The sequence below is a fragment of the Mobula birostris genome, chromosome 2 (assembly GCF_030028105.1).
Source record: "Mobula birostris isolate sMobBir1 chromosome 2, sMobBir1.hap1, whole genome shotgun sequence".
Lineage (NCBI taxonomy): Eukaryota > Metazoa > Chordata > Chondrichthyes > Myliobatiformes > Myliobatidae > Mobula > Mobula birostris.
Genome location: NC_092371.1, coordinates 105,341,820 through 105,355,419, shown reverse-complemented (window position 1 = coordinate 105,355,419; position 13,600 = coordinate 105,341,820). Strand labels below are relative to the sequence as shown.

General features: G+C 42.4%; 1 protein-coding gene across 1 annotated transcript in view; it reads right to left on the bottom strand.

Annotated features, from left to right (window-relative positions):
* Window positions 1-6,782: 6,782 nt before the first annotated feature.
* Window positions 6,783-13,600, bottom strand: part of LOC140189235 (interferon gamma receptor 1-like) — a 55,209-nt gene continuing 48,391 nt past the window's right edge. The window contains exons 6-7 of the mRNA XM_072245924.1: window positions 11,122-11,234; window positions 6,783-9,104 (exon numbers count right to left, since the gene is read on the bottom strand). Of these exons, the coding sequence (XP_072102025.1) occupies window positions 8,652-9,104; window positions 11,122-11,234 (566 nt within the window). The 3' untranslated portion in view covers window positions 6,783-8,651. The remainder of the gene's footprint in view (window positions 9,105-11,121; window positions 11,235-13,600) is intronic.

The following is a 13,600-nucleotide window of genomic DNA, read 5'->3' as shown; positions in this document are numbered from 1 at the left end:
AAATAAAATCCAATGTGTCGGTATTTCAGCGGAATAAAGGAAATTACAATGGCATTAGAGGGGAACTGGCCAAAGTTAACTGAAAAGGGACATTTGCAGGAAGGACAGCAGAGTAGCAATGGCCATCAGGCAGGAAACTAGGGACTTTTGGCTCCTCTTCAAAGTAGTGCACATCCACCCGAGAGAAATAGTGCCCCAGTCACCTACACCTCTACCCAAGAGAGAGAGAAGCGCCTTCAACGTTCTCAAATCTGCAGCACTCCCCCAGTACTTGATGAATCCTTTCATATAGATACACAAGACTCAAGATTCAAGCTGAACCCTTCACCTTCTGACACAAGAGGGGAGATTACCCAAGCTGAGCTCAGTGCATTAATAAACTGTGAGCCTCACTTCAGTGGTTGGTAAGTTGATGGAGAAGATTCTGAGAAGCAGGATTTATAAACATTTGGAAAGGCATAATATGATTAGGAATAGTCAGTATGGCTTTTTCAAAGGCAGATCGTGCCTTACGAGCCTGATTGAATTTTTTGAGGATGTGACTAAACACACTGATGAAGGTAGAACAGTAGATGTAGTGTATATGGATTTCAGCAAGGCATTTGGTAAGGTACCCCATGGAAGGCTTATTGAGAAAGTAAGGAGGTATGGGATCCAAGGGGACATTGCTTTGTGGATTCAGAACTGGCTTGCTCACAGAAGGCAAAGAGTGGTTATAGTTCTGCATGGAGGTCGGTCACCAGTGGAGTGCCTCAGGGATCTGTTCTGGGACCCTTACTTCTTGTGATTTTTATAAATGACCTGGATGAGGAAGTGGAGGGATGGGTTAGTAAGTTTGCTGATGACACAAAGGTTGGAGGTTTTGTGGATAGTGTGGAGGGCTGTCAGAGGTTACAGTGGGGCATTGATAGGATACAAAACTGGGCTGATAAGTGGCAGATAGAGTTCAACCCAGTTAAGTGTGAGGTGGTTCATTTTGGTAGGTCAAATATGAATGCAGAATATAGTATTAATGGTTAGGCTCTTGGCAGTGTGGAGGATCAGAGGAATCTTGGGGTCTGAGTCCTTAGGACACTCAAAGCTGCTGCACAGGTTGACTCTGTGGTTAAGAAGGCATACGGTGCATTGGCCTTCACCCACTGTGGGATTGAGTTTAGGAGCTGAGAGGTAATGTTGCAGCTATATAGGACCCTGGTCAGACCCCACTTGGAGTACTGTGCTCAGTTCTGGTCGCCTCACAATAGGAAGAATGTGGAAACCATAGAAAGGGTGCAAAGGAGATTTACAAGGATGTTGCCTGGATTGGGGAGCATGCCTTATGAAAATAGGTTGAGTGAACTCAGCCTTCTCTCCTTGAAGTGACAGGGGATGAGAGGTGACCTGATAGAGGTGTATAAGACGATGAGAGGCATTGATCGTGTGGATAGTCAGAGGCTTTTTCCCAGGGCTGGAATGGCTAGCATGAGAGGGCACAGTTTTAAGGTGCTTGGAAGCAGGGACAGAGGAGATGTCAGGGGTAAGTTTTTTTACACAGAGAGTGGTGAGTTCGTGAAATGGGCTGCCGGTGATTGGCAGTTGGATGCGGATACGATAGGGACCTTTAAGAGACTCCTGGACAGGTACAAGGAGCTCAGATAAATAGAGAGCTATGTAATTTCTCTAGGTAATCTCTAAGGTAAGGACATGTTTGGCACAGCTTTGTGGGCCAAGGTCCTGTATTGTGCTGTAAGTTTTCTATGTTTTTTTCCATGGTTCTAAACTGCCTCAAGACTAATTATCCATTCATCTAGATTTTACTGGATTAATGTTCAGTTCATAACAGAAGTCCAAGTTGCTATTAACTTATCTACTTAAGCCCGTCATCCCCACTGGGACATAGGCCGCTGACAGGTCGCCAGAATCCTCTGCCCTTCACGTTGTCCCCAGGTGTTGTCCACCTTCTTGGTGTATCCTTCCTCTCCCAGGGATGATGTCTTTGGAGCTTCTGCTGGTGTTTCTATAGCTCTGGGTTTTTATGGGATGGGGTCGCTAACCCTTCTCCTTTCACAGCAAGGCTTGGGACCGTCCATGGCAGAGTTAGGTCGATATTACTAGTTTTTATCGTGCTTTTTCATGTGACCCCATCTGATATAGGACAGGTTTGATAACAAACCGGCTGTGAATGACTTCAGCACAAACCATCAATTTGTGCATAAGACAGAGGGGGAAAATCCCTTGGTACTTTCCAAAGAAGCAGGCAGGAAAACCAAGCAGATGTTAGAGCATTCAGCTGAAACCTATTTAAAAGTTTCTAAAGGAAGAAGTTGATAAATCAGTTACACAAACTGTCAACCTCCTGCTGTAGTCCCAAGTCAGGAGAGTCCTGATAAAGGATCTCACCTGAAATGTCAACTGCTTATTCCCCTCCTTAGATTCTGCTGAGTCCCTCCGGTATTTTGTGTGATAGGTAGATGATATGTGGCTTTTACAACATTAAAAAGTTAATTTGGTAAGTAAAGAAAGGCAGAACATTATTTGAATGGTGAATGGAAACATTGAATTACACAGAGATCTGGGTATCATTGAGTCAATCAAGCATGCAGGTACAACAAGCAGTTAGGGCAGTGAGTGGCTATTTGGCATTCATTGCAAGAGGATGCCCTGATATAATTATATTGCACTCTAGGGGTGAAGGATCCCATCCACCCTGCTCACGGACTGTTCGTCCCAATCCCATTAGGGAGACGGTGTAACATCTGCGCCGGGAGCAAGAGACTCAGAAACACTTTCCCCATGCAGTAAAACTGAAAAACACCCTCAACCACTATGACTTTATCATTTCCTGTCAGTCACCTTGTGTATCAATACTCCTGTGCCTAGAGTCACTTTAAGGGCATACAATCTATGGATATAAGCTGTCTTATGTATTTATATTTATCACATTTTTAAAATTATTGTGTTGTCTATCTTTTTTTGTGATGCATTGGATCCAAAGTAACAATTATTTTGTTCTCCCTTACTTGTGTACTGGAAATGACTTCAAACAATCTTGAATTTATTTTGTGCAATTTTGGTCTCTTTATCTGCCAGAGAGCAAGTGGATAACATGAGACTAACTGCAGGGTTGACAGAGGGCTTGTATTTATTATGGGGGGTAGAGAGGCCTCAAGTCCCACACCACCGGGTCCAGGAACAGCTACTTCCCTTCAACCATTCAGTTCCTGAACCAACCAGTACAACCCTAATCATAACAATGCTATGACCACTTGGCACCACAGTAGACTTGGTTTGTTCTTGCTGTGTGTTATATTTCTTGTGAAAATTGTGTATAATTTATGCTTTACTTGTGAAGGCTGCTTATCTGATGCTTTGTGTCAGCGATGCTGCTCCAAACAAGTTTTTCCGTTACACTTGTGCAGATGACAATGAACTTGACTTTTGGCACAGCGCAAGAGATTGATTTAAGATCAAGATAAGGAGAAATTGCATCACCCAGAGACCCGCAAAATTCCATGGAAGGCAATTTGCTGAATATGTTTGAGATGGGCTTCCCAACACCAAAGACATGAAGAGGTATTTGGAGAACAGAATGTTTGATACTGAGAGGACACTGGGAGAAAAGACTCAAGAAGACTGATTAATCACCTCCTGCCCACAGTTATCAAAATGAGCAAGCCTATTTCAAAATAGAGTAGATCTCAGAGTCTCTTGGAGTATGCATGCCGTTTCCTGTTGGTTACTCTTAACAGCAGCTTATTCAGTCATTGATGGGTAATATGAAATGCTCTCCCTCAGTGTCTTTTACCCTTCACTCACACCAAATCATTTATTACTCTTGCTCATTTACCCTTTTCCTGTTTCAGGTGTTGATTTTCTATCTTTATGATACTAGTTGTCAATAGGCAGAGGAAGGGCCAATTTTGCATTGCATTTCAATAAGTGACTCCAACACTTATGAAACATAAGGGGTGAAGGATCCTGCTGCTTTGAAAAGGGAGTGGCCGTCACCATTGTATGCTTGTAGAATGAAATCACTCCCCTTGGTTTGTTAGGCACAGCCGGTCAGGACATAGAAGACAGCACAGGAACAGCCCATTTGACTTGCATCTGTGCCAGGGACCTGATTTAACTAATCCCTTCTACCTGCAGGGGTCTACATCCAGTAGTCCCATTACCTGCCCCTTTAAGAGTCTAAATGTTGCTGCCATATCTACGACTACATACTCCCCTAACAGAGCTTTTACTATTTCACACATCTCCTTCAAACTCCCTCCCCCTTCCCCCCTTAAACTTATACCCTGTTATTTCACAATTCTAGCCTGGATAAATGATTCTGTCTACCCTATCTTTGCCTCACAGAATTTTACACACCTCTGTTCTGGGAACTCTATTCCTTGTAACTTTTATACATGATTTGGATGAGGAGTCATTTGACGCTTCACAGTAAGTTTTCAGATGACATGAAAGTTTGGTGTTGTAATGGATAGTGTAGAACGTTGTCGTAGATAGGATGCAAAACTGGATTGAGAAGTGGCAGATGGCGTTCAGTCCAGCAAGGTGTAAAGTGATTTATTGTGGAAGGTCAAACTTGAAGGGTTAATGGAAGGATTCTTTGCAGTGTGGAGGAACAGAGGGATCTTGGGGTCCATGTCCAAAGATCCCTCAAAGTTGGCGTGCATATTGATAGGATAGTTAAGAAGGCGCATGGTGCGTTGACCTTCATTAGTTGGGGGATTGAGTGCAAGAGCAGTGAGGTCATGTTGCATCTCTATTAAACCCTGGTTAGATCACTCTTGGAATATTGTGTTCTCTTCTGGTTTCCTCATTATAGGAAGATGTGGAAGTTTTATTGAGGGTGCAGAGATTTACCAGGATGCTGCCTGGACTAGCCAGCATGTCTTATGAGGAAAGGTTGAATGAGCTAGGGCTATTCCTCTTGGAGTGAAGGAGATTGAAAGGTGACTTGACAGAGGCATACAAGGTAATAAGAAGCATAGATATAATGGATAGTCAAACTTTTCCCCGGGGAGAAAATTGCTAATTTAAGAGGGTGTAATTTTTAGTTGTTTGTTGGGAAGTATGGGGGGGGGGGCTGTCACAGGTAGATTTTTATTTATATACAGAGTGGTGGGTGCAAGAAACACACTGCCAGGGTGATGGTAGCAGCAGTTACATTAGGGGCATTAAAGAGATTCTTAGATAGGCACATGGATGAAAGAAAAATGGATGGTTTGTTGGAGGGAGTTTTAGATTGATCTTGGAGTTGATTAACATTGTCGACAGAAAGGCCTGTACTGTTCTATGTTCTGTCAGATTGCCCCTCAGCCTCCAACCCTCTAGAAAAAACAATCCAAGTCTGCTCAACACACTTCAATCCAGGTAGGATCCTGGTGAACCTTGTCAGTCCCCTCTCCAAATCTTCCCTGTACTATGCTTATCAGAACTGCAGATTACACTCCAAATATAGTCTATCTACATTAGGAGTCTCCAAGGCAGTCTTGAGTTCAGCGCTGACTGGCTACTCCTGACACACCGCTGGTACCAAACTGCATCAGGCTCTGCCATTCCTTTGGGTTCATCAGATGCCCAGAGAGGGGGAGCTTGCTACATTGTCTTCATATTGCTCTCCATATTGTAGCACCCAGGCCTGCATGTCTACAGTTAGGATGCAATATCCCATGGTTAACCCCGAATGAAGGAGGCCTCATCCAGTCTCTCATACAGCTGCAGCATAAAGAAGCTTTGCCAACTTTTATACAGCGTGTCCTAAATGATGAAGAGAAGTGCTTTCTTTACCATCCCATCCACTTGTGTTGCCATTTTCAGACAGCGCTGGACTTGCACCTCAAGATCTTTGCACATTAATGTTTCTCAGGGTCCTGCCATCCACTGAGTACTTTCCTCCTTCATCTGACCTCCTAAAATGTATCACCTCACACTCGTCAGGATTGAACGCCCTTCGCCATTTCAATGCCCAACTTCCCAACTGCTCTATTGCTATTTTCAGGTCATCTAGAAACTTACTAATCAAACTATCCATATTTTCAAACAATTCATTAATATACATTACAAACAAGAGGCCACTGCAGTGACTCTTGTGAAACCCTGGTAGTCACAGACCTCCAGTCCAAAAAAAAACCTCCTTTACCACTACCCATCTTCTATGACCAAGCCAATTCTACATCCAACTTCCCAACTCACTGCATACCATCTGAATGAATCTTATGGACTGAAGTCCAATGAGGGACACTGTCAAGTGCCTTGCCATCCATTGCTCCACCCTCAATCATCTTTGTCACCTCCTCAAAAGAAATCAATCAGATTTGAGAGCTAGAAATTCCCCTTTGCAAAGCGTAATAACTGCTTTTCCAAAATTCAAATTAATCCTATCCTAAGAATCATCTCCCCAAATGTCCTTCTTTGCTGTAAAATTCCCTGGGTCGTGCTGGTTGCCCTTCTTGAACAATGGAACAACATCGGCTATTCCCCAGTGTCTAGGCTCTTGCCTTTGGCCAGCACTTTCCATTCTCTAGATGGAGACTTGTTTTGCAGTAACAGAACAGAAACATAACTATTTACAACATTAATGAGTCAGTCATTGTCTAAAACATAAATCAAACCTTTTACAAGGAACTTACAGATAAGAAGATGCAGAAAGAAAAGCACTTCTGGCTGAACGAACAATGGATTTGGTTTTATACAGCTAGAAATGTGGAGTGAAATGTTAACTTCCTCTAAATGAGGTTGTTGAAAGGGAACCCAACTGTGATGTTTGGAAGTAAAAATAACCATGCACACAAAACTTAAGGAATGCAGTTTAAATATTTAAGTACATTTTACAGTGAAGGTGGTACAGCAGAGTAACACTTTACAGTGTCTGTGACCAGGGTTTAATTCCTGCCGCTGTAAGGAGTTCGTACATTCTCCCTGCAACTGCACAGGTTTCCTCCCACATCTGAAAGACTTGTAGACTAGTATGTTAATTAGTTACTTGAAAGACCAGAATGGCCTCTATTGTGCTGTGTTGCTAAATTTAAAAAACCATTTCACAACCAGTGGAGTGCGTTTGAAGCACAGACACTTTCAGAATGAAAAGTAGTTAGCAATTACCTGCCTTAGATTTGAATGAAATTGTGATTAGATAAAGTGTTCTTAACTGTATTACTTGAAGGATAAATATGACACAGCACAACTCTTCTGCTCGGATTTGAATAATGCCCTGCGATATTTTTTACACACACACACGCACACACAATGGCTTTGGTTAATTGGACTGTCTGTTAATCGGGGCAGCCACTAATTTGGACAACTTTTCAAGAACAAGAGCTAATTGGGAAAATAACTGCGATTCCCTTAGTTTATTTGGGATGTCATGCCGCTTAATCGGGACAGGGGTCGGTTACCTTCTAACTAGTGTTAGTCAGGTGAGCTCAGTACACTGAGCTTAGCGCGAAGAGTTTTAAAAATACTATCAGGTGCATGTGCTTGTGTCCAAAAAAGCAGTTATTTATATCACCAATAGCTGGTGAGAATTAAGCAGCAAGTCAATTCAGAACTGTTTTGGTCACTGTGGTTTCAAACATTCAGGTTCAAGACGTGAGAAACGGATAGGAGTGAAAATGAAACCATTTCACTACTTCGAATTATGAACTACAAAATATTTAAAGGTATCGACAATCACAGAACAGAATCATCTTGAATATTATAAGGTAAATAAAAACTTGGAGGATACAATCATTGAAAGCATTGTATGAAGGTGGTCCATTATCTCCAATAGCTGTCTGGCTGATTTTGGTCACTTACAATCAAAAGAACACAGCAGAATGCACCGGATGGATTATTCCATTGAAAACTACGATGGACAGTTTTATACTACTGCAGTAGTATTGGTAGTGTTTGAATTTGTTCTGTATTTCATTTAAGTATATAATTTGCTGCTCAGTAAAAAATAGTTTGTCTTTTTTATTCCATTTAACTATTTCCATGAAACTTCAGTTAATTGGGGCAGCCACTTAATTGGGCCAAAATGTACTGGTCCCAATTAACAGTAATCCACTATATAGACGATCAATAGTTAAGGTTTAGGTTGAACGGGGTATAAATGTCTCAGGCTGTAATAACAGACAGCATTCTGTATGTTACATTTTTATTATTGACTTTAGAGAAAGGAAAATGAAATCTACTGCAGCTGTCATTTGATATAATTGTTTACATTTCCTGCCAACACAACTCTGTGCTACTTTGTTTCGGGACGACATCGGTGACAGTGCAGTTCTCCTTCAGAACTGTAGTAAAGTGCTGGTCTGAATTATGAGCTCAGTTCTCCTGAGCAGTGCTCGAATACACAAACCAGTTAATTTGAAAATCAACTCCCCTGAATTGAAAGCACTCATTGTTCCATATATTCTCCAGACATGAGTTTACCCTCAGTCACACAACGGAGCAGTCAAGTACTTGCAAACCACACAAGCATGCAGGTTTTAACCTACATCTCTCCTCTGGATGCATTCCCAGAACGTGCAATGATGTGATCCAAGCATCATCTCAAGAATGGCACATTTAGGATATTGGAACTGTGGGAGCTGGATTGTGGCCTCTCATGAAAGTATCCTCAGCACTGAGTCAGTTCCCAGTCCATTCCACTGTGCAGAGAACGATGCTGTGCAGTTGTACTAACTCAGTCTTTGTACTGTTACTTGGAACATATCAAGTGGTACATGAGGTTTATCATAGCCCCAGTTATCTGCAGTGCAACTCAGTTTTATGCTGTCACAATGCATCTTGGACAAGTCATGGCTGCTGTCTTGATCACTGACAACTTCTTGATCAATATGGTCTGTGCTGTCAGCGTTTTGATCCATGATATCTATATTTATTTTCGCTGCATAAGGATCATTCAAGTCAGCATTTACATGTTCACTGCTCCCTCCACTCCCTCCATCAGTGAGAGTTGAACCAGGATCCACAGTGTCAGAGGTGATGAGGGTTTCTTCTTGATCCTGAAAGTCATGCGAGTCATCAGGTACGCTGGTCACCTCCTCTGCCTTTACAACTACACATATGCTGCTCTCCTCGTGTTTGGAGTTCATCACATTGTACGGTCGCTCACTCACAATGATGTGTGCCTAGAAGTTAGATAACAAACCTCAAGTTAAAGTTCAGCATCACATAATCTCTCCTAATTAAAAATTCCCATGTTTGTATTTGATTAAACTCTAAATCTCAGAAATACAATATAGAAGAGCCACTGTCCATTTTTCCTGAGTTGTGTATCACCGTGCACAAATTTTAACTTCATACAGCACTTCTGAAAGGAATTCAGACTCAAAAACAGTTACTTTCCCCAAGCAGTAAGGCTGATCCATACCTCCACCACTAATTTATTATTTTCTGTCAGTCACCTTATGTACAGGCTAGTGTATCTATATCCATATCCTATCTTATGTGCTTTTTTGCTGCATCAGATCTAGAGAAAACGATTATTTCATTCTCCTTGCACTTGGGTACAGGAAATGACATTAAACAATCTTAAATCTTGAAATGCCTTTAAAAATTCTTTTGCTTTTCTTCATTAAAAGATCGTTTTTCCTGATTTCCTGATTTCTCTTATAAATTTAGTCTTCTATTTCATATTATGTCTGCCTTTATTCATCGTCAGCTATTTTTCTCATCTTGTCTTATCTCTGCAGTAGCTAATCACCCATCACCATGATGATCATCAAACACAAGTCTGTTTCCTTTGAGTTTATAGATTTAATTCTTCCCCATTTTACAAAGGTGCACAGCCTGCTCTGCACTAGTCTCTCTGGGCAATCAAAATACGCAAGGTACAAACACATGCAAATGTTACACACCACTGGCTGCAGAGTTTGTTCAGACCACATTGCGAGTATTGCGAGCAGCTTTGGACCCCTTCTCTAAGGAAGGATGTGCCGGCATTAGAGATGGCCCAGACAGGGCTCATGAGAAAGATTACAGGAATGAGAGGATTAACGTATGAGGAGCATTTGATGGCTCTGGGCCTGTACTCGCTAAGTTTAGAAGATCTCACTCAACTTATCAAATATTGAAAGGCCTAGATAGAGTGGATGTTTCCTAAAAGGTGGGGGGGGTCTCAGACCAGAGGAAACAGCCTTAGAATAGAGGGCCGTCCAGTTAGAACAGAGACAAGGAGGAATTTATTTAGCCAGAGGGTGGTGAGTCTGTGCAATTCATTGCAACAGATGGCTATGGAGGCCAAATCATTGGGTATATTTAAAGCAGAGGCTGATAGATTCTTGATTAGCCCGGGTGTCTAAGGTTACGGGGAGAAGGGAGGAGAATAGGGTGCTGAAGGATAATAAATCAGCCACAATAGAATGGCGGAGCAGAATCAATGGGCTGAGATGCCCAATTCTGCTCCAATAGCTTACGGTCTTATGAATGGCTTATAGTTTACTGGTTAACACAATAGATGAATTCCTAATATCACACTCCAGTCTACAAGAAGGGTCAGAGCCGTCTCTATCTCCTGAGGAGACTGAGGTCCTTTAACATCTGCCGGATGATGCTGAGGATGTTCTACGAGTCTGTGGTGGCCAGTGCTATCATGTTTGCTGTTGTGTGCTGGGGCAGCAGGCTGAGAGTAGCAGACACCAACAGAATCAACAAACTCATTCGTAAGGCCAGTGATGTTGTGGGGATGGAACTGGACTCTCTGACGGTGGTGTCTGAAAAGAGGATGCTGTCCAAGTTGCACGTCATCTTGGACAATGTCTCCCATCCACTACATAATGTATTGGGTGGGCACAGGAGTACATTCAGCCAGAGACTCATTCCACCGAGATGCAACACTGAGCGTCATAGGAAATCATTCCTGCCTGTGGCCATCTGACTTTACAACTCCTCCCTTGGAGGGTCAGACACCCTGAGCCAATAGGCTGGTCCTGGACTTATTTCCTGGCATAATTTACATATTACTATTTAACTACTTATGGTTTTATTACTATTTAATTATTTATAGTGCAACTGTAACGAAAACCAATTTCCCCCGGGATCAATAAAGTATGACTATGACAGTCCAGTTGTCCAAGATTAACCCAGGTTTGTACACTATTATATCTTACACTATTATATCAGTCTTAACAATAAAACATAACTTACCAAAGACTTGGGTAATACAAACTCCTTTCTACATTTCCGTAGGTAAATACCGACAGGTATGAAAATGAGCAAGAGGACTATGACCAATGTTGTTGAAATCGCAGCTGTGGTAGCTAAAACAAAGGAAGAATGTCAGGCAACAGTCACACAGGAACAACAGCTATTTCATTCTTTTCACATTAACCATACTCAAAGGCAATTATTCCTAATCAAAGTTGAAATCGCAGTGTGATACAGTTAACCATTTTCAAATGAAGTTTTCTATAAAAACGCAGAGCTATTCAGATTAAGTTACGCTTCTGTGAATTATCTTGAAATATTGTGTGCATTAAGGTGTTATGCAAGTGCAATTTCTTGCTAGTAAACTATATAGGGGAACGTCGACTCAGACCATGAGAGGCCTGCATTGGGCATTTTCATGCCTTACAAGGCATAGATTGGAAGTCTGTGTGGGGCGCCACTCGTCGCACAGACACTAGAGCAATGTGTGGTTAAGTGCCTTGCTCAAGGACACAAACATGCTGCCACAGCTGAGGCTCGAACTAGCAACCTTGAGATAACTAGACGAACGCCTTAACCACTTGGCCACATGCCCAACACAAAACTATATAAATCATCGGATTCTCCAGTTTTTCCCTCCAAGCAGTCACCCAGAGCTGGTGAGATAACACTGCACAATGGGTTATTGACAAGCTTCAAAGGACCAAACAAAGTCAGCACAACTTTATGACCAGTTCTAAGTGCCAGCGGTGGCAGTAACATCCTGGAAAAAGAATAAACGGTAAAAATCTGATGATATATGCAAGGGTGTCATGGTACCATAATGGTTAGCAGGAAGCTATTACAGTTCAGGCGGAGATCGGACGTCAATTCCAGTGTTCTCTGTCAGAAAGTTTGAACTACCCCCCCCCTCCCTCCCCACGTTTGCCATATAATCATATAACAATTACAGCACGGAAACAGGCCATCCCGGCCCTTCTAGTCCATGCCGAACTCTTACTCTCACCTAGTCCCACCGACCTGCACTCACCCCATAACCCTCCATTCCCTTTCCTGTCCAACTTAACTTTAAACGACATCGAATCTGCCTCAACCACTTCTGCTGGAAGCTCGTTCCACACAGCTACCACCCTCTGAGTAAAGAAGTTCCCCCTCATGTTACCCCTAAACTTCTGCCCCTTAACTCTCAACTCATGTCCTGTTTGAATCTTCCCCACTCTCAATGGAAAATGCCTATCCACGTCAACTCTATCTATCCCCCTCATACTTATAAATACCTCTATCAAGTCCCCCCTCAACCTCCTACACTCCAAAGAATAAAGACCCAACTTGTTTAACCTTTCTCTGTTTGCGTGTGGGTTTCCTCTGGGTGTTCCCGTTTCCTCCCACAGTCCAAATACAGTGTGTATAAAAAAAAGTATTCTCCCCTCCCCTCGGAAGTTTTCATGATTTTTTTTGCAACATTGAATCACAGTGGATTTAATTTGGCATTCAACAGAAAAACACCTCCCCGTGTCAAAGTGAAACACAAAATAATTGATTGCATAAGTATTCATTCTTTTTTAATACGACATCCCAAATCATCACTGGTGCAGCCAATTGGATTTAGAAGTCACAATTAGTTAAATGAAGATTACCTGTGTGTGGTCAAGGTGTTTCAATTGATAGTAAAAATACACCTATCCAACTGCTGGTCAGTCAGTATCCTAGCAAAAACTACACCATGAAGACAAAAGAATTCTCCGAGCAAATCCGTGAAAGGGTTACTGAAAAGCACTAGTTGGGAGATGGATACAAGAATGGAAAGAATGTGGCACAGCTGTAAATCTGCCTAGAGCAGGCTGTCCTCAAAAACTGAGTGACCGGTCAAGGAGGGGACTCGTGAGGGAGGCCACAAAGAGACCAATGACAACTCTGGAGGAGTTACGAGCTTCAGTGGCTGAGATGGGAGAGGCTGTACATACAACTGTTGCCCGGGTGCTTCACCAGTCGCAGCTTTATGGAAAAGTGGCAAAGAGAAAGCCACCGTTGAAAAAAAAACTCTCACGAAATCTAGGTTAGTTTGCCAAAAGGCATGTGGTAGACACTGAAGTCAGCTAGAAGGTTCTATTGTCTGATGAAACCAACAGTGCGCTTTTTGGCCAATAGACTAAATGCTATGTTTGCTGTAAGCCAAACACCGCATCATCAAAGACACACCATCCCTACCGTGAAGCATGGTGTGGCTGCACCATGCTATGGGGATGCTTCACTGCAGCAGGCCCTGGAAGGCTTGTGAAGGTAGAAGGTAAACTGAATGCAGCAAAATACAGGGAAATCCGGGAGGAAAACATGAGAACTACGACTTGGTAGAAGATTGTCTGCTGGAAAACCAATGACCCCAAGTATAAAGCCAAAGCTACACAGGAATGGCTTAGAAATAATGTCCTTGAGTGGCCAAGTCAGAGTCCAGACCTCAATCCAATTGAGAATTTGTGGC